General features: G+C 35.0%; 1 protein-coding gene across 3 annotated transcripts in view; it reads right to left on the bottom strand.

The window, feature by feature from the left end:
- Window positions 1-1,043: 1,043 nt before the first annotated feature.
- Window positions 1,044-22,139, bottom strand: part of SPTLC1 (serine palmitoyltransferase long chain base subunit 1) — a 33,379-nt gene continuing 12,283 nt past the window's right edge. The window contains exons 6-15 of one of the 3 annotated variants that reach the window (XM_048046117.2): window positions 18,212-18,344; window positions 16,419-16,548; window positions 14,459-14,548; window positions 13,614-13,721; window positions 12,708-12,803; window positions 12,325-12,421; window positions 10,953-11,007; window positions 6,259-6,376; window positions 5,305-5,378; window positions 1,044-4,816 (exon numbers count right to left, since the gene is read on the bottom strand). In XM_048046117.2, the coding sequence (XP_047902074.1) occupies window positions 4,723-4,816; window positions 5,305-5,378; window positions 6,259-6,376; window positions 10,953-11,007; window positions 12,325-12,421; window positions 12,708-12,803; window positions 13,614-13,721; window positions 14,459-14,548; window positions 16,419-16,548; window positions 18,212-18,344 (995 nt within the window). In that variant the 3' untranslated portion in view covers window positions 1,044-4,722. The other 2 variants (XM_066987869.1, XM_048046118.2) reach the window with 2 other exon arrangements.

Here is a 22,139-nt window from a genome sequence, read left to right as displayed (position 1 = left end):
TCATCAAAATACTTACTCCAATAGAAACCAAATTTTGAATTATGCAAGCATCAAGAATTATTGCCATTTAGTGGCAATGGTTGAGTTAGGCCAATACTTCAGAGCATCATTAGTTGTTCTTGCTAGAGTATCTTTAAATGAAGTCAATTTTGACGCAGCACTGCTCCTGAGTATTGGACATCATTCTCATCATCTCCAATCTATTTATTTAATAGAAACAGCAGTTACATTACACCGGTACTAAGACCTGGTCCATACAAGAGATGCATACATATAGAGAACAAGCTTACGAGTTTGTAGTTCAAGAGATAAAAGTATGTATTTCATCTAGCACTTATATAATAAGTAGATCTCTTGAAGAGTTTATTTTACATGCCTTAAGTGTTCTTTCCTCCTAGATCTTAAGTCTGCACAGCTATACTGTTTTCACTTTGGCTTTGCATCAAATGTATAATCCACTGGTTAACTATATTTCCAATGCTAATTAATGTTTTATTTCTGACTCCAGTACTTACTCACTGTTGCCAACACTGGCTCGCTCCCCTATTGGAAAATACAGCTCAGTTACCCCAAGAATATCCAAAGCCAGGTGATAATTCCTTTAATATCAGGGGTAAAGACAAATATTATCCATGTAACACAACAGGCAAAGCTTCAGTATTCTCTTCTGTAAAGGTCCTTCAGAGCTGGGCATATTTCAGCTGGACTTAAGGGTTTGCCGATACATCAGATATTTCATACTGGGTCACAGCTAAACTGTATCTGGGCCAGTGTCTAGTTTCCCTAAGTAACTGCTACCTAAGAACTAGAAAGTGGTTGTGTATAGATCAGTCCTTCCCTGATAGGTACTTCCACCTTCCAGCAATCTGCAACTTAGCTGATTTATCATGTATGTGACTTTTATTACGCTTACTCTGGAATGACCTAGCACACACGGGACAGGAAACGAATATCTGAACAATCCATCACCAGCAAGACAGACTAAGTCCATTATCTTATTAGCATGGAAACTGCCAAAGAACATAAAAACACAACAAGAAACATTATCCAGACACTTCCTTTTATTGGGACACTGAAACAGTTTAATGCACAAACGCTTTGTGTTAGTTGTAAATATTTCCTCTGTTTAAGCAGCATTTACAGCTCATGTACAGTTCTCGAGTCATCTCAAGATGCAAGACACTTTTGCGGTAGCAACTTCATAGATCAGTGAATGCCAACACTCCACAACCCTGTTTAAAATAATAAAGTCCAGATGGAGTGACAGAAAGGAGACAGTACACCATTCTGTGCAGTGACTGGGATTATATTTCAAAAGTAGGAAAAAAAAATCAAAATTGTCCAGCCATACCTCTACTTCTTTCTTAATACTTTCCTTATGCATTTCACCTCCTATCCAAAAATTACGATTACTATAATAAACAGAAAAAGGCATCTGTAGGTTTTCCTATAAAAACAATGAACTTATACAAATAACAATCAACTATTTTTTAAACATGCATGAAAAACAGATCACTTGGCTTTAAAAAATCACAGATATGTTTCCTCAAGCAAAAATACCTTCAAAGTATAAATTCTTTCCAGCCTATCCCAGTCCCTATATATTGCAAATAACTGCTTTCAACAGAACAATTTCAATAAATGACCACCTTATTACAGTTATAATGCATTCCTTCTCAACTACCACATAGTTGTCTTTAGTAAAAAAAAAAAAAAAAAGATATATAATATGATCCCCATTTATCATCCTGACGCTTCCATTCAGCTTAAACTCTGTTCCAAATACTTAGCAGGGTAAAATAAAAATAATGAAGAAGTTGAATTAAAATTAAGAATCCACATTTTTTTTTCCAATAGAAATGTTGATGTTCAGGATCAGGCCCTTATGCTCTGAATTCACTTCACAGTATCCTGCCGAACAGGTTTCCAGCAAGTTTCTAAGACCCCAACCTCACTCCAGTGTCTGAAGAAATGGGTGAAAAAGTCCCACTTCATCTAAGCAAAACCACAAAGCAACTAAAACAGGCTTGTTCATACATTTATCAGCCTAGAGCACTGAGAATTTAAGCACCTTAGCAGGCTTCCACTCTGATTTTCTAATGTCAAAAGTTTAACCAGAATCACCTGCTGTCTCCCTAACCCCAACCAACTTTTTTCCCCAGCCATTGTTCCCCTCATCTGTTTGCCATATCAAACAGGGACATTTATCAGAAGACTGAAAATGAAGAGGGCCAGACTTGCTTAAACTGACAAGGGATATCTCTCTCCACCAGGTACATTGCTTAAGCCTGTTAATTTCTCCCAGAGACCTGTCAGTAAAAAGCACATTAATAACAATACTTCAACTGCTATTAACAATAAGGCATCCGCTTTAGTGCGGTCTAAGTGCTGATTTCCTATATAATTATTAAAAACAAACTGTCAAAGGCAGTTTAACCAATGTTTTAATGCTGAGTATGTGTTTGCTAAATGAATCAGTGGTATCTTTTATCAATATACTTCAGCTTTTGCCTCATCAGAACAACTTAGTTATGGCTTTGAAATTGCCAGAAGTTCCACTCTGCTTCCTGCCAATTTAAGTGTTGCCACTTTATTTTAAAACAAACAACAAAAAAACAAAACCATAATAAAACCAATAAAATACATCTAAAGCTTATTGCTAGTTCCCAAGAGAACAACAAAAAAATTTCCCCCTATTTCCAGACAACCTAATAGAAAATGGAAGCAGTACAGATTCTGCAATCTCATATTCTAATACTAATCATTTACATATTTACCTTCATAGGTTTACCTTAAACTTCAAAACAATTATGTTGCACTAGAATACAAGCAACTCATTTGTTCCCAGCCTGTAAGTCACAGGCTTGAGTTTATTTGAAAATTAAGTTTTGTATTATTAAACCAAAAATGGCTCACAATCTCAAAGTATAGTGGTAAGTTTTAATTTCCATCTCTCAAAATCTCTGAAGGCCCTGAGAAGGGTGATTGTTCTTGAGAAGGCACTTCAGTTCCAGCCTGTAAAACACAAACCAGCTTCCATTCTCACATTTTTGTCCTTTTAAGTTGTTGGTTTCTCACAGGCTTTTACTCACCGTTGAGAGAAAAACATAAATGTCAATGTAATAATAACATTCTTTCATGTTGAAATGAAGATTCCTCTACATTACATAGATAATGATTTGAATATTTCTAGTGCCAGCAACACCATTGACAAAAAAGCCCAAACAACTTTAGCAGTTTCATCTAAATGCACAGAGTTCAGAAAACCACTGCAAAGATGGAGTCACTATCAACTGAAAGAGACAACATAAACTATAATCATCTGATGGAGAATATTCAACAAAATACAGTTGAATCATGCTAATTATGTGATACATAAAAATTTGAATCAAACATACAGTGTTTTATTTAAACAACGATCTTTCTTTTAAAATAGTACTGTAGTCCTTGTAGCAGCAACCAAAAAGGCACATAAGTACAAAACAACCCAAATGCAGATCAGACAGAATACAAAGTTGTTTTTTTAAACAGGCATTCTTAAAAAAAATGCTGAAATACATAGCTATAGTTTTATTTTATAAAAAGATACAGCTTACTGTCATCCTTCCTTACCAGTTTTCTCTGCTTCATGTTATGTTTCTATCCATTTGTGCTTACTGAAAATCCCAACAGCATAAATATCCAAATATTACTATCGAATTACATGGGGATTTTATGTGCACATATTGATTGTATTTCAGTAGTACTTGTACCATCTATTCTCTTACTAGCCGTCAGAGTGTTCCCTTCTAACACATAGCAGCTGTTTAGAGATATAACTTAGCACACAGCATTTTTGTGCTTCAAAGTTGTTTGAATAAGCTAGAATTCGGTTGCCATTTCAAAACTTTGGTTCATACTCCTTGTTGTTTATGCCTCCTCTTCAAGACTGGTGCAAAGGTCCCCTGACTGAACATACTGTAATTGAACTGTTATCAGTTTCACAACTTAGAAGTTTCAGTTTAGGTGTTTAAGTTAATAACAAGAAAAATCTCACTCATAATATTAAAAATGCATATATTTACATATGAAATACGGTAAGCAAACAGTGTTTAATATGAATTTACCTTTAGATAACTGAATATCTGGCCAGGCATTTTGAAAAACTGCTTCCAGAAATGGTTAGACAAAGATAAAAACAAATAAAAATTGAAGTTCCCTCTATAATTCAATATAAACGACTTAATACAGCACAAAATTATGTCTTGATATGTTATTCTCTCACTTTCAGCAGTATTAGGAACTTCCATTTTGAAAAAAGTAAATTTCTTTTAAATTTATTTGAAGCTCGTACATTCTGAGAATACTCTGAGAAAAATACACCTTTTAGATGTTTTGGGGAAAAACTGAATGATATCTCTGTCTGAAAACATTTAAGGGTTTGAAGGAATAAATTTAAGACTTCTTAAGATGAAACTTGGAAACAAGCCTGCATGCAACAGTCACATTCCATTTTAAGAAATTCTACAAAATGGTAATTTTTGAGTTGTAAGTACATTGTGTCATTCGCCATTTCTGAAATTCAGCATTCTACACCTCACTGCATTTTTAGCATTCCGGAACAATCTTGTTAGTCAGGCTTCAATGTCATCAGCAGATGAAATTGAGTATCTAAAGTGGAATTCACTATACAGTGTAAAACATTTATCCTTATAATCTGAAAGATGAATTCAAAACCACAGGTTAATTCAGTACAGACTGCGCAGCTTCCTTAATAAGTGATGCAGCTTTGTCCAGTTCTTGTTCTGTTTGTTCCACAGTTACCACTACTCGAATACTAGAAAAAGAATACCAAAACATACACAGTATGCTTTAATCCTTGTCTTCAGTTTTAGGCTTTTGTTTTACTTATTTTAACTTATTAAAATTACTATCCCCAGGGAAAAGATTATGAATTCAAATTCAAACAGACACAAGGCACAAGATTAAATGAAAATAGACTACTTTCCACCCTGTTCTCCATACACATAAGCAGCAGAATAATTTTATTATCTTTTTACCTGCAGATGTGTAGTTCATGGAAATCCTGTCTGGTAAACAGGCAAAGATAGTGCCATGCTGATTGCAAAGATTCATGTAGTTTTGATATAGTTGTTATTTCAGGGTATTAGCATCCCGTAGCAGTCACTCAAAATTCAGCCTCCCCCATTCTTTACACAACCAATTATTATATTCAGGCTATTAAACAAACCCCCCAGTATGGTATGAAAAGACATAAAGCATCACATCCCACAAAATGAAATAATACGTTGACTTTCTACTAACCTGGGTGAAGGAAGACATTTTTCTTCTTTCTCCAGATAGCGGGCCTGAGTTAATGCAATACCACTATTCATGCACTTCAGATGAAAGTACAGAAAGAAACAGGAGAAAACACAGAAGGTTGATTGTACATAACAAAATATAGCAGTCAATCTGGGAACTTCTGATGGTGTATACCCTTTTGATCGCTGACTACATATAACTAACGTTTATGAGTTGGATGTCAGGATAACTAACCTTTTGCAAAGGAATTTTTGAAGACTGTGCAAAAAGCATCTTTAATTTTAATACAGGATACACATATAAAACAGGAGAGGTTAGGCATAGCTTTTTTAGCTTTCCTCTACAAGTTATTAGATAAAATTGCTGCATTAAATAGGCTATCCAAACAAATTTAAATGTATTATCAAGCAAAATCAACTTCAGAGTTTGTTGTATAGTCTTGTTTACATGCCTCCTGAAATCTAGAATACCTTTATCAACCTCCATCTCTTTATACTGGAGAAAGAAAGACAATGTGAAGATAGAAAAAAATTATGATATAAAAAACATGGGATTCTTCACACACACACAAAAAAAGCATGTTCACTGACTCAAACAAGCAAAACTACAGAATGCTAGGTTAAAATAAATCAGCAGAACCAATGATAACATGGATTCCTTTGAATATCATAGATGTTTCCTAAGCAACTGTTTTATATGAACATTTTATTTTCTGAAGTTAAAAAGAAATATACATTTTTATCAAATATTACAAACCTGAATATCTGAAGTGAGAAATGATTAGAAGATGGTGTTTACTAGGCCTATAGTCAGTGAAGAAACTGGGTTTCTTGCAGCTTTCCTGCAAGGCATTCCAACAAAAGTTACCCAACAAGTCACTCTACCAATTTGCATTTCATTCATTATTCCCATTGAAAAGCAACAATATATTTTAATTGCTATGTTGACACTTACATAATCCACAACTCTCTTCAGTAACTTCACATCATTTTCTCGAGATCCACTGCTATCTTCCAACTGTAAGTGCAATGCTGGAGAAAATGATTCTCCCACTACTTTTAAGCCAGAAATCCTAAAATAAATAATGAAACTTTTAACGCACATACTAGTCGAACACAAGTTCAGAAGTTCTAGGCAGTGTGTGTTTCTCTTTTCCAGGTGGAGAGCTAAAAGAAAGAGCGAAGATTTCATAAAAAATAATACTACATTGTTTTGCATAAGGAATAGCTGTTCATTAGCAAAAGTAACATTCTCTGTACCAGTATACACAGTACAAAAATTAAACTGTATAAGGACATGCTTCCTCTTAACATTCTTCAAAAAAGTTATGCAATCCTGAAAACATTAGCTAACGTTTGAGTAAGATTATTTAAATTATAGTACTGAAACACTTTTTTTCCGATGCATCCATTTACTTTCCTCTAGCTGTTCTGTTCTGCAGGGTTTCTGCGTATTTCCCTAGCTTGGACTATTCATCATAAATTTACAATACTAATACAGGAAAAACATATGTGCACTTCAGTTTGCAAAAGGTAAAAGCAACAAAACTTACCAAATGAGTATATTCCCTAAGGAGTTTACTGAATGTAGTTGTAGCAAATTTGTGTAACAATAGCTAGCTCCTCCATTCCCAAAGAATTTTAAAACTGTGAAAGGATCCTTCCAAAGACGGAGGAGGACTGTTAGGGTTAGGGCATGTATTTTACTAATATAAACACAGTAGTTAACTCAAGTTTTTGAGTTTGTTAGCAAAATAAACAACAGCAAACCTTGCTACTCACTTATGTGAGATGAAGAAACAAGTTTAATTTTTGGCACAGCATTTGATTTTTATTTATTTCCTGTAGAAAAGCTTTAAAACATCTTCTGCTACTTAGTCAGAAGCTCCTCTAAAAAGTAGTTATTTTAACAGAATTACTCCCATGTCTGTATCTGGGGACAGCTGTTAATTAGTATCTTAGACTCTGACTGCTACAGTCCTGACATATCATATAATCATCCACAGAACTGAGTTACTTCCCTTCAAAAAACTATCCAGTTTAAGACAAGCACAGTATTAGCTTCTAATTATATACTAGACATCATTCTCCAATTGAAATAAATAAACTGTCCCCCCAAAGGATAAGTGAGAAAAGATGAGGAGGAAGCAGGCTTTTATCACTTCCATTCAAACTCTGCACATTTGCCCATACAACATGCTTTGTATTAGCTCCACATTTACTCATAGAGTCTTGCTTACAAGTTTCAAACTTAAGTTTAATCCAAAAACTACTTCTATAAGTTACAGCTAGAGAAAACTGAACTAGTCAATTGATCTATCCAATTTTTGAAGAAATCCAAGAGTTTAGCATCAGGTCTTCCAATGAAGGTACTTTAACATTCATGTGAAGTATTAACTATTTTTTTCTGAATCTATGCCAAATTAAATTTAAACAAATATTTGAGAATCTAATTGCATGCACACTATAACTTTCCTGAAATCAAAATTCATTTTTCCATAAAAACACTGGAAAAATAAAGATTTCAAAAAAGAACAATTTCCACACAAGAAAAAAGAAAGTCTCAGTTTGAAGTAACACAGGAACAAAAGTAGTCTCCTGAACTCCAACACTCCTTTTAAGGCTAGTTCTGTATTAGTAAATTAAATATGTCTTGGACCATTTGCTGGCCCTGAGGCCAATGGGTAGGGAATGACTCACATACATACTTTTAAAAGTCTGAGTCTCCGACTCAGGGTGGCCACATCCCAACTGCCTATTGGGAATGTTTCCTGGCTTATACTAACTCCTGAACCGCATCCAGGAGTCATTTCAAAGAGTGCTGTTCAGCCTGGGCCAAATCCATGCCACAGACCATTCTAACAATATAACGGAAAAGACGAGCATGTTCCAGTGACCAGGGATGCCTCCCGACATGAATGTGCTGGTATGTAGGTAACCTCAGCGCGCTATCCCAGAGGGCATACCTCAAGGCTCCCTGCACCTCAGCCACCAGGCTGAGCTGCAGAACTGAATGGCAAGTCCAAGCTCTGAGCTGTAGGGAACTCTCCATGAAAAGTCTGTCCTAAAGCTGAAGGCCAAACGTTTCGGTCAGTTTTGCTAACAGAAAACTTAGATGGGGTCTCACTTAAAAAAAAAAAAAAAATCAAGTGTCTCCAGAAGGGGAAATCTTAAAAAGAAAACTTGCTTTTCCTCAAAGAAAACTTGCTTCACTGAAAAATTCTCAGCCTGCTATAAGATACACCTTAAGTAATGAACTATTTAAGGGATACTGATTACTACTGTCACACTTTTTGAACAAGCAAAAAATTCTTTCCCCATTCCATCCCAACGCATGCCAACAGAGCTTCTTCATTTAAGACTCTAGACATTTTAAAAAAACAAGACAAATCCACATTATCTAAGATTACTTAGAAAGTCAGGATTATTTCTGCTGTATGTTAGCATCCCATCTCCTACAGCATTCTCTTATGCTATATAAACCACCATAGACAAATGTGCACTTAGTCACATGCTCTAAAATTTTGGGCAGACCTGTGCGGTGCCAGGAGTTGGACTTGATGATCCTTATGGGTCCCTTCCAACTTGGGATATTCTATGATTCTAATAAGAAAGTAATTCAATGAGGGATTCAGAAGAGTTCTTACATTTCTTCCACAAACGAGCACTTGGCTTACACCCACAAGAAGCAAAACCAGTCATTCTTTTAGATTACAACACTAATGATTTTCCTCCCATTGTCCATTCAGAGACCAACATTTTTTGGAACATTAACCATGCACTGGTCCTTATACAGTCCTAAATTTTAAAGGCTACTTACACTTTGGCTAAAAAAAAGTTTGTTTTTAATTTACTATTATCATTGTATTTGTTCTGTTATGAGAAAGGAGAAGAGCTACACATTCTTTTTCTCTTTCTTTGTGCACAATTCTACTGTCCCTCTGTTAAACCAACAGTTAGCTCCACTCTGTCACGGGAAGAACACAAAGAACGGGAATCAAGCAGTAGCCATGGTTAGGCATGGGAGATGAATGTATTTAATGTAACAGCTTGACAACAAAGAAGCAAAACTCCTCTCGCAAAACTTTATCTCGTCTTTGAACTGTTGCACATTTTTTCTAGCATGGTTATTAAAAAAATACACAAGATCCTGCAAATATTAGTTCAAGTCTTCCCTCTGATATTGTTTTACACATTTATTGTTACCTGCTAAAGGGCTGTACAGTCACCTAGTATTGTCCTGCAAGTTCTTTTCTACTATGACTGAGAACTAACTTCCTTAGCTATTTTTTTTTCTGAATCTATTACCCCACTAGTTTTCATAACACAAAAGTCTTATTAGTAGACACTTGGGCATTTTGCGTACTTATTATTTTTGACTATATGATCACTTACAGAATTTAAGTGAAAAGGTAGAATAAACCACAGGATAAAAAAGTGTCAGCCGTGTCTTAACTGCCATTGTTTCACAGGGGATATTCACAAGTAAAAGGTTGATAAATTCTACTTGTGTGTCTTTTCTTCCTGTATTTTAAACATATTTATAATTACCACCTCAGAATAACAGGTAGAGAAAAACATTACAGTTACTCTCCTTTTAGCTCAGTCACAACATTCTATTACTAGCAAAGAAGAGACACTAATAGTTCTCAAGTGCCTGCAAAACATTTCAAGCATAAGAGCATCTGGGTATCTTTGACTTCAAAGCCTAAGTATTTTAGACCCACGTTGAAACAAAACACAGCAAAAAGACTACCAGGATTATTTTATTGTAGGATTATTCCAAAGAAGTTGAAAGTAAGTGAAGTTCTAACATAAAACATGGGGTGGTCAGGAAACTCCTGTCAGAACAGAGATGCACAACAGGCAACTTGTACAGAATAAATGACCAACACTAAAAATAAATGAATAAAACCAGGTAGTATAATTAATAACAGATTTTTTAACTGTATTTTTCTTCGTTTCTGTAATACGTAAAGGAAAACTTTAAGAAAATTAACGATAAAATACTAAATAAAGCAACGACTCAGTACGTCTTTTAAAACAGATCAGTCTTAAAGAGGATTTCAAAGAGAATCCTTATTTTTCAGATAAATTCTAGCAGTTTCCTGTATCCCTCCAGAATAATCAATACTTTGCTACTGTTTAGCATTCAAGTCTTATATGTAAGAACAATATTGTATTAAAGTTGATTGCAAGGCACTTTGAGTCATCTGAAAGTGTATCTGGTAAGCTACAACACAAACTACCATCATGACAAATTCTTTTACTTAGGTTGTTCCTTCAGTATGCTTCAAAACTTTGTACCATTGAGAGCTACCTCCTAAAGACTTAACTGTCTTAGGGCTTGTAAATGTCCCCACAAGAAATAAAGTATAATCTCTTTTCAATACTTGTAAATGGATTTTAAGAACTTGGAACCTTGATTTTAGTAGCGTAACAGAGAGAGCTGGAAAAGGAAGACCTTCCTTTAATGGACATATAATTTAAGTGTAAAAATAATCCCAGTCAAAGCATCTGTAAAATCAGAAACAGTTTTGGGCAAAGAAAGATCTTTAAAGTTGGGATTATACAGGCACATTCAAATCAACAACAACACTGCTCCCTCTCACTATATTACTACTCAAACCAAACAGAAAATACACTTACCCCTGTAAAGCCTTGTGCATATGTTCACATTTAGTCCGGAGAGTCTGAAAAATGTCTAGATAAAAAAAATATATATATCTTGTTTCTACTTTACATTTCTATCAGTGAAATATTAAAAAAATAGGGAAAGAAAATTAAAATATGATTTTTATTCTATATATATATATATACACACACACTATATATATATAGTGTATATATGTATGCATAAAAAGTACTAATTTTCTTCACTACTCTTCGCAATGTTCGTTATTCCCATTTCTGCAAGGAAATGGCAGGCTTTTAAGACCTGATAAATGCATCACTTTCCATTGCCTCATTAATTTCGATGTACTGGTTCATGATCATATGAAAAGCGTGACACAGACTTGGTAAATGGGACTGAAATGGTAGATCTAAATTGTTTATAAATTTATCTATAAGATACCTACAGCCATGAAGACTCTACTCCCTGATCCTTTTATCAACTCATTGTAGACTCTTAAACAGAAAATTTTGGCTCACGGATCTATAAACCTTGTTTCTTTTCCTTGCAAGAGGCTGATCCTCTACTACAGCTGACTTAGTCTTTCTTTTTTTGTGTTTCGTTTAACTTGCAAAGATTAGCTGTGGACTACACAGACTACCCAGTGGTATTTATTTGGAACAAAATAAATACTACATCTCTCTGCACATCTCCTCCAACCTATTCATGGTAACAAAGGTTAAAAACAAATACAACACTTGGCCAATCTTGTCCTTATCATAAGTCTCTCACCCCAAAAAAATCATTCTTAGCTTTTAGGAACAAGGGAAATTCTCTGACTCATACAGCAGGAACTATTGCCTGACAACTTTATTCAAATGCCCCATACTTGGTGCTGCCACAATCACTGGTGTTCACAACATGTTCCTGCTGGAGATACTTGCTTGGATGCTCACTTGGAGGAGAAAAGAAATTATGGAGTAGAAATGGAAAGGAATGGGTTATTCCATTCTGAGGAAATAGATTCCCATTCTTTTTTCTGCAACATTCCCTTTCTCCATTTGTGCTAAAGGTATTTATGTACAAGGAAGAAGCCTATTACAAGTCTATAAGACAGAAAACAAGCTTCTTATTTGGTCATCAGTGATTACGATCTCTTTCCTTTCTGACCACAAAAACTCACTCATTTTTAGCTGGAAGAAGGAAAGAAGAGGAAACACCAAAGATGTCAAAAAGAAAAGCAGGATGGGAAATAATATAAAGTAAAAACTATTCATGTAAAATGAATTATTTGTAAAGTTGAGAGGACATACAACAGTAAAAGGGTGAGAAATCAAACTAGGAATTATGAGTTGTGAGTTTTGGGTGAAGAAAGATTCAAGAATAAGATTTTCTTGAATTAAATACCTGGATTATCTTCCATAATATTCAGAGCCTCAATAGCAGCAGCAGCTAACAAAGGAGGTAGAGATGCAGAAAAGCAATAGCCTTGACCAGACAATCGCTATGGAAAAAAAAAAACAACACATTTTTTCGTTTACAACAGTATAGACAATGTTTTAAAAGTTAATTTACTCATACTTAAACAACATGTTCTCCACACACATAGGTCCACAGAAGTATTGAAAAATAGATCTTCCATGCATCTACAATGTTTCATAGAACTAGAAAGTCCCTACATGGAATCAAATGTTGCATATCACAATACTCCCTGAAAATAGATACTAATTAGTAACTCATTTTTACGAAACTGATCTTGCCACATCATATAAAAACAAGACCTTACTTACCTGATGGTCAATAATAAAAGATCTTCCACAGCAAAATCCTCCAATAGAAGCCAGTGAATTTTCCATGTTTGCACTAATAAGATCTATATCATCAATCTGCAAGTTAAATTAACAAGTTATTAAGAGATGCCTTTGATTACATCAAGACTATCTGTCAGACAAAACTATCAAGTATGTATCTTGTTTTGTATTATCATGAATACTAGAAAAGATTCATCACACACAAAAATGAAGCTTCAATTGAAATAATGTTAAAGAATCATAGAATGGTTTGGGTTGGAAGGGACCTGAAAGATCACCTAGTTCCAACCCCCCTGCCATGGGACTCTAGAAATTAAGATTTATATATCTATATATAACTCACACAGGATTATTCTTTTCTAGGTATGTGCAAAACATGAACAGGAAAACAAAAAACATCATACCAAAAACAGTGACAATTCTTCAAAGCATTCAGTGTGAGATTGTCCTTTAATGATGTTACGTAGACCCACTGCAGTCAGTAAGAGTTAAAAATCAATTGAAAAAAATCTAGTTAAATCAGAGTTTAAATATTCAAAGGTGGATGCATGATATTTTTAAGTGTATGGGGCTGGAAAACAGTCCAACCATTATCTGATGATGATAAAATTGAGAAAATGATAAAATTATAAAAATTGTTTTTTTTTTTTTTTTTTTTTACAATGTTCCTCACTAAATAAAGTATTAAAACAATTACTTCAAGTAAGCAGGAGTAGGGAAAAGTGCAGAGACCTGAATGCTTTAAGACTGATAACTTGAAAAACACAAAAGTATGTTGAAGATTTTGTCATCCACTAGTAAATATTTTAAAGGAATCAGTTGTGCAATTTCTTTCTGCACAAATATTTTCATAACAAGAACAGCAGACAAAAAGATGGCACTTACATTTATTCCAAAGTGTTCAGTAATTCCTCTCCCATGTTCTCCAAGGACTCCAAAGGAAAGGCTCTCTTCCAAAAATATTCTAACTTTGTATTTATACTTCAATTTTATCTAAAACAGTGAAAATGATATAAAATAAAGTTTACCCCAATCAGAATTTGGTCACAAAATGGGTGGGGGAGATAAGGTAAAGAAGGACAAGTACAATAGCTTGGATACTGCAAAAACGTCAGCTCTAGAGTTCTGTTCTGTCATTTAAACAGCCTTCAAAATTGTTTCAACATTTAATACGAGTAAAGTTCATCAATTTCAAAGGCTATAGACTATTAAAAAATATATATTTTTCGGTGTATCAAATACTCCTAACATGACAAATTTTCAAAGCATGTCTTCTGTTACCTACCAGACCATTGCCTGCACAAAAAACAGTATGCTGAATAGCAAACGTTTTCCTTAGAGCCACTGTTTGACAGGTATGTGAAGGTTTCTTTTATTTTCAATCTCTTTACAAAAAAATAAATTATTTTTTATTTAATTTTAGCTTAACGATTTAGTATCATACAGCTTGGCTGCAAATACAGTAATATTGTACAGGGTAAAAATTAAGACCTTAACTTGATATTCATTTGCAAGTCTCTTTACATGAAACTTCAGATTCCTAATCCTGATCAGACATTTCAAAAAACGTACGATTTGTAATCCACGTTTCACAAACATTTCAGAAAGCAAGAAGGTGAAAAAAAAGGTATGCTGGGGTTGTCAATGTTGGCATAACAACACAATATTACTATTTCATTAGTCACAGGTATTCATATTCAGAGTTTAAAAGGCAAACTGAAGCCACTTACTAATTCTGGAAGAGGGCAAACGTCTCCTGTATTCATATACAATCCTTCCACCACAATAAACCTTCGAGTTACACGGGCCTTGCGAGGATTCTTCAGAGAAAGATATGGTTTCAGTTCATATCAATAGTTACTAACAAGGGAAAATATGAAATTTTTTTGGTAGGAAAGGAAGGTAATGGAAAGGAAAGGAAGATAAGGTTGCCTTTTCAAATAACCTTTTCCTTTAATTTAAAAACTTAGCATTTATCATTTGCAACAAAAGCTGAAATGCCTTATTGGACTAGTTTTTATTTATTTTGTAATATTTTTAAAGCTTCTAACTCATACACAAGATTTTAAAATGCCCTGTTTTGTAGCAAACCATAATCAATCCATTATGCATAAAATCAAATCTTCATGCATAAAATGCAAAGCATACAACTACAGAACTAGTTCTGCAAATCTTGGTCTCTATTATACTCAGGCCAGATAGATATGTTCCCTCATTAGTGTATTTAGAAGGCTTTTCAGCAACTGGTTTGTGCACCCAGATTCTCAAGGCAAGCACAATCCTTTTGTGTCTTTACAAGAGCACAATCCAGAAGTATTCATAATATTCAAGTCACAGTCTCCTAGCTTGATCTCTGGATGATATAGGTTGTAAGAACATCTTGCACTGGTTAGTATAAACTTCAATCACTGGAGTTTTGTTGTTTTAAAATACCATTCGCCTGTTATTTGCTTTAATAGCCTTGATCAGAAGATATCATTAAGATTTAAGTCATACTTCTTTCCTTTTTTAGTTCTTGTAAAAAGATTCAGAGAACAATCTATTCAACTTTTCTGAGTTGTAGGCACCAAAATGAGGCACAGTTCACTCAAAAAGCTGGACCAGCTCTAGTGGTAAGATCTACTCCTTCCTTTTCAGTATGTCTTGACTAAACACATATGGTCTACATTAAACTCTTGGCCACCAACTTTATGTTCACATTCAGCTAACTACATTAAGAAACTTTAACCACGTAGCTAAATCAAAGCACTCTGCTCTAACAAACCAAATGTGTTACACAAACATATTACATCATTACTTTGTCAACCACAGCCATAAACTCATCTAAAGATTATCTGACAAAATACATTTTCCATAAAGGTAAGGGAAAAAGTTGAATAGTATATTATCTACAAATTTGCATTCATCAGATCCATTGCTGACTTAAGACTGATGTTAAATTGATTGGCTTATAATAATCCAGTTTATCCACTCGACTTTTTCTAAGTAGCACAAAATCAGCTTTATTCCAACTGTAACTTCCCAGCATTCTGTGAATGAGGTACATGACGTTGATAACTCTTCATCTAATTCTTTTGAGTAGATCATCTGCACTTGCTGATCCTGATTTCAGTAGCTGCTTTTGAACATCCTTTCGTACTACTGTCAGAATAAGAAGCAAGCCATCAAGCTGACCCACATTTTTCAAGAGGTTATCCTAAGAACGTATTAAGAATTGAGTGCAAGATAGGGGAGGTATCTAAGAAAATAATAATAATAAAAAAAAAGAATCATCCTGCTTCTGTAAATTAAAGGGTTAGGACTGGCCACTTTGGTGTTGACTTCATGGTATGGCATTCAAGTTGATTATTAACTGGCATGATTTATTAGTTTAAGATAATTGAATAAGTTTCTGAAAGATAAAATAGAAGCTCTGCAGAAAAAATAATTCCACGCTTCAGTCACATGCTCAAAGAGATATTCCTCCATCACCAATGCCTGTGAGCTCACTTCCAAGCATTACACTGATAAATGCCATAATAAAGTCAATCTTGATTATACAAGCAACATTAAATGCTCAATTGAGATTTACAGAAACCATATAATGGATTGTAAGTATTGGGCCCATTCAGTTACAGAATACAGTAAAAAAAAAAAGTTGGCATTGAGTGGACACAAAAAAGTACAAGTGTTTTTTTCAAGGAACTGTACCTTTTGATCTTCAGCCTCTTGCTCCTTCAAGAGTCGTTCAAGGTCAGCCATATCATTATGCTTAAATAACTTGATGTTACTACGAGATGCTTGTAATCCCTTCTGAATAGCAAAGCAGGCAGCTTCATCTCTGTAAACACAGTAAGCCCTTCTAAGTTTACACTTGGTTTAACTTTTATTCAAAGAAGAAAGGTGACAATTAGGACTGTTCTGCTCTGGGCAGATACCTGTACTTAGATATATTAAAACCAGATTTATCAGAGAATCATAAATTTTATTTACACTTTGAAAACTCATTTCTAAAGTTTCGCAACTTTCCTACAGACTACAACCATTAAAAGCAAGCCAACAGTTTTTATTTTAAGTGTACACTGGTTCTTTTGTCTGTACGTGACAGCAATTCATTTGAGCACTGCATTCCATGGACTAGGTACAATACCCCAGTAATCATTCCTGAAGCACTCATTCCATTCACTCTGAATCTTAGACGAAAAACACAAAGATGTACCTATAACATTTATAGTGGTGTTCTGAAGACCTAAAACCTGCTTTTTAATATATCTTGGAAATTCCTATCTTAGTGGCTGAAGTGGCTATTCACCATTTCTAAGTGCTGGAAAAGCAAATCTCTGGGTATGATGGAGTATGTAATTTCACAGCTGAATAAATCCAGTAATCTTTCAAAAGTGGCAACTAAATCAAACCTTCTGCACATCATTAAACCAGTAGCTTCAAGCAAGTTGCTTTTAAATAAGGTGAGAACAACTTTAGTCACTAAGAAGCTGAAACAGTACAAATAACCTAACTCCAGGATACACCAACACTTTGAACAGTGTCTGTTCTGATCATTCATCTCAAAAACAGCTGACCCAGAAAACCAAAAATAAAGGATTTAACTGAAGTGAAAGAACTTCTATAAAAGAAGGCATATAGGCAAAAAGCCTTACACTTCGAAAAGAAGTGACTTAAGAAGAATTACAGACAAATCCAAAAGGATATGAACAGTACAGAGAAGTGTCTCCTTGCTCCCTAAAACTCAAATGCATCAATTGAAACTACTAGGTGTTATACTCAAATACAGTTATTCATAAAATGTTCAATTTAAACCAAGAAATTACATGTAATAGGAGTATCTTTACTATTACAGATTTAGACAGGTACAAAAAGAATAGGAAAAAATAAACAAAAACCCATCAACTATTTCTGAATCCAAATCTTTGGTCCAGAAAATTTTGAATATTGCTACATTCTTTCTCCTGTTTCTTTACTCTTCCAGATACAAATCATGACTGGCTACTCTCAGGGACCAGATACTGGGCCTGCTGAATCTTTGGTTTGAAACCTGTATAGCTGTTCTTTTGTTATATTAATATATACACCAGTCTTTAACTAACCAACCCACTGCAAATATGCATGGGGGGAACAACTGCCTTACTACCAACGTAAAAAGCCAGCAGTAAATAGAAGAACAGCAAGTATGACTGTCCATTTTCTTAGGAAAAAGTCTGGATATCGGACTTAGTCCTTGCATAAACAAGTATATCTTTGTTTGGATGGGATTTTTGTGTGTTAAGCTGAGTGTCCAATTCTGCTTTTCCTTGATAAAAACAGTAACTGATTTGTCATGGAATATTTTGAGAAGAAAGAATATTTGAGATTTGTACAACAAAATACTTGATCCAAAACAGCATTATTTTCTAAATCATTAAATGAATTTGACTCACAACAATAGAAGAAAAACTGAAAGGAAAATTCTTAAATCTGCAATTTTCCAAAGAGAAAACAGTACTTACACAAACACAATGTCCCCTCTTTTTGAATATGCAGGAATAGCACTGGCAATTGTTGCAAAACCATATGAGTATATAATAGCTTCCTCTGTCCTCATGAATTTTGCTAGTCGGTCTTCTAATTCTAGGTGCACGTCTGTTTGAGAGAAAAATCACAAAGTTGAAAGCAGTTACACAGCCTGAGATATCAGGAAGACTAACTAAACTAACACTAACTTGCTAAGAGCAACCTAATTGAATTAAATAATTGTTCATTTTTAGGACGAGTGTTAAAACAATACCTTCCTAAAAAAACAGCTACAATTAAAACAGCCTTACTTAAACTGGCAAGTAACCCAATATTAATCAGAAACTTTCATAGATTAGAAAAATATTTAAGTAATGTCGTTCTCTTGTAATCTTATGCAATAGAAATTAAGATCTGCTTGTGTTTAGACCACAAGTAAATGATGCAGGGTTCCTGGTCTGTTACTAGGGATCATCATTACTTTGATCAGACAATACTTAGCAATGTAATTTATAGCAATTAAAGAGATCCTTTCGGCAGACTGTCAGTTCTTACAAGACGATGTTTCCACTGCACATAGCACAGCCATCATTACAACGGAAAACTGTTCTTGTCAGGCTGCAATCACATACCACCTCCTGAATGCAATTCAGCCTATTTAAAAGGTCACCATCTCCATGCCAGAGATTACTCATCCTTAAGACAAACTGACACAACTCTACACACATGCATTTCCCAAACCAACTTTGTCAAAATGATCTGCGTTTGCAACAAAATACCACTAAACAAAGAGATTAAGAGCAATACAACACAGTCAGTGAATTGTTGCTTCAAAACCAGCCAGAAGCTAAAAGGTGACCATAGCATTAAGTATTGTGCCTAGGCAAAATAACCTGTATCGGGCAAACAGTTATTTTAATTGTGCAATACTCTTGTCACTACACGCTTCTGCTAGCAAATGTAATTCAAAGAATTACATCCTTTATCAGCTGAAAATAACACAGGATGGAAGGGCAAATAGAGATCTTTAGGATGTGACTTGAAAGATCACCCTTTGCCATAGGTTTCCTTCTCGCAATTATTCAAAATTCATTGAAAGTAAATTCATATGAACCAATATAAAAAAAATACACATTAACCAAGCCTAAAAGGCTATTTGAGATATCAACATTGCCATTTCTGGCCAGATATTAACAGCAAAGGTATAGCTAGAAAGGGTTTTGTAAAAAAATTACTTTGTTATAGGAAATATATCTAGTCTAACCTTTCCTCAAAAGGGCACATCCACCTGATTTGTACATGCATAGAGTAAAAGTAGAAAGTATGTCTTCGAAGACATCTGGGGGCTTTGGTCAAAGGCAGGCTCAACATGAGAAAGCAGCGTGCTCTGGCAGCCAAAACTGCATTTCGGGGTGCATTAAACACAGCATAGCCATCCAGTTGAAAGAGCTCATTCTCTTCCTATATTTACCACTGGTGTGGCCTCACCTTGAATACTGTATGCAGTTCTGGGCTCTAAAACTTAAAAAGATGTTAAGATACTTGAAAGCATCTAAATGAGGGCAACAAAGCTGGTAAAAGGGCTGGAAGACATGTCCTGTGAGGAGAGGCTGAGGACACACTCGGGATGTCCAGTCTGGAGAAGAGGAGTCAGTTGGACTTAATGATCTGAGGGAGATAGGAGGGGCAGGCGCTGAGCTCTGCTCTCTGGAGACAGCGACAGGACCCGAGGGAATGGCATGGAGCTGGGACAGGGGAGGGTCAGGCTGGGTGTTAGGGAAAGGTTCTGCACCCAGAGGGTGCTCGGGCACTGGGACAGGCTCCCCAGGGAAGCGGTCATGGCACTGAGCCTGCCGGTTCAAGAACCATTTGGACAATGCTCTCAGACATAAGGGTTGATTTTGGGGTGGTCCTGTGCACAACCAGGAGCTGGATTCGATGACCCTTGCAGGTCCCTTCCAACTGAAATATTCTAAATAACAGCCTCCCAATTGTCAAGTACAATTTTATCTATAGAATGTAAACTATAAATCTTGAACAATCCTTTCCTAATGTTTACCTGAGCATGAGAAATAAACAAAAGAAAAAGGAATTCATGGTTTTTTTTTTAATGACTTTTACTGAAAACAAAACGTTTATTCACTTATTATTTGAAAGTTTTCTTTTGCTGTATTTCACTTTGATCCAGCTGTATTAGATATAGAAAACATTTGTACAAGTCTAGAATAGCCTATCTTCTCCAAAGCATTTGGAAGGAAGTACTGGTTACAGTTATCTAAGCTACTTTCTTGACAGATATTTTAGGAAGTCTTTTCTTCAGAATCTTTGCATCTTTTTCTGTATTTTTACAGGGACTTCAGAACAAATGAAACAATCTACAGTAAGGCTGCAAAACAGAATGGAGGAACCTTGCTTCAAGTATTGAAAAACAAGTCCAAGAACCATCTTCTTCTGGCCAACAAGCATCAAAAAAGGAGGCTGGCCTTGTGGCAAATAAAATGTGATATAAACAACATTCAGCCCAAAACGTTCTTTTTGAAGCCTCATCAGTAGAAAATAAAGAATAAGGGGAATATTACACTGAGTGCCCAGCTGTTGATATCCAACAGGGAAAAATGTTTTGCTTGAGCGTAAAAGACCACCTACTTTCTCTAACCAATAAATTGGAAGAGACGAAGAGGACACCACAGTTAAAAATGAAAACCTGCAGGCTTTTCGTTGAGCTTTACTCAGCAAGAGCAAACATTACACTGAGGGAAGGCTTAGTAAAAACAGTGGGCAAAAGAAGTACTGTCAGCAATAATCAGATAGTGAATACAATCAGATTCACGTTAAGGAAAGAAAAATTTACAAGCCTAGTAAATTTTGCCAAGGGCACAACATTTAAGTTTACAGAAAGCAAGAACCACGAGTCGGAGCAAGATATACCATACACAAAGTTGATACATCATCAAGCTTACAGCACTATTAGTTAACATTTTACTAACATTCTACTATGTTAAAAACAGAATATTACTTGACCCTCCATTCTTCATTGCAATGATTTCCTTTACATCACTTGGATTAACCTACGTTAAGTAAAATTTGCAAACACTACCTAGGTTATATCTGCAGAGACAAAGATATGACTGGAACATCTTTCTGTGTACTTATGAAACCTTAAAAAAGCTACTACAGTCAAAAAGTGCTGTGAAGTACCAGTTTATAATCTAGCATGTGCTCACATGCAAATCAAGAGCAGAAGACCTGAGATCCAAAACCCACATCTCCTTTTATATATTTTATCTGGTGACCTTTCCTGATCTTCCCAGTTCTGAAGGGTGCTGAAATTATGGCTGCCAGGCAATCAACAGGAGCCTTAAAAAAAAAAAAAAAAAGAACACACCACCACCCCTCACACACTTGTATCACCTGTCTGAACAGAATATTGCCATACAGGTTCAGTCCTGTGTGAATATACTAACATTTCAAGGTTATCACAGGATAAAGGCATGGCTGCATTTTTCCGTACATGCAGCACAAATCAGTAATTTCTTAATAGGGACTCATTAAATGTATAAAATCCCTGCAAACAGGCAGAGAGAACAGAGATCTCTAACACTGATATGAAATACCAACCCTTAGGAGGAGATAATTCTGAGTGAGAACAATTAATAATCAATGTAGCAATAAGAGTAAGCTATGTAGTTCTGGACACAACATAACTCATTTATCAACCTCACAGCACACAGAATATCCTGAGGCATAGAACAGTACTCAAGTAAGAAATGTTTCTAATCAGAAATTCAAAAGCCTACAATACTCATAATGTTTAAAGTCAAGAAGAAATGGGAAGCCATTTGGGGATCCAAGAAGAATAGCAGCTTTGTCTCAATTTCAAAGCCAATTCTGACCTTTTCTTTCACAGAAGAGGTAAAGTATGTA

The sequence above is a fragment of the Anser cygnoides genome, chromosome Z (genome assembly GCF_040182565.1).
Source record: "Anser cygnoides isolate HZ-2024a breed goose chromosome Z, Taihu_goose_T2T_genome, whole genome shotgun sequence".
In the NCBI taxonomy this organism is placed as follows: domain Eukaryota; kingdom Metazoa; phylum Chordata; class Aves; order Anseriformes; family Anatidae; genus Anser; species Anser cygnoides.
This window is presented reverse-complemented; position numbering and strand designations above follow the sequence as displayed.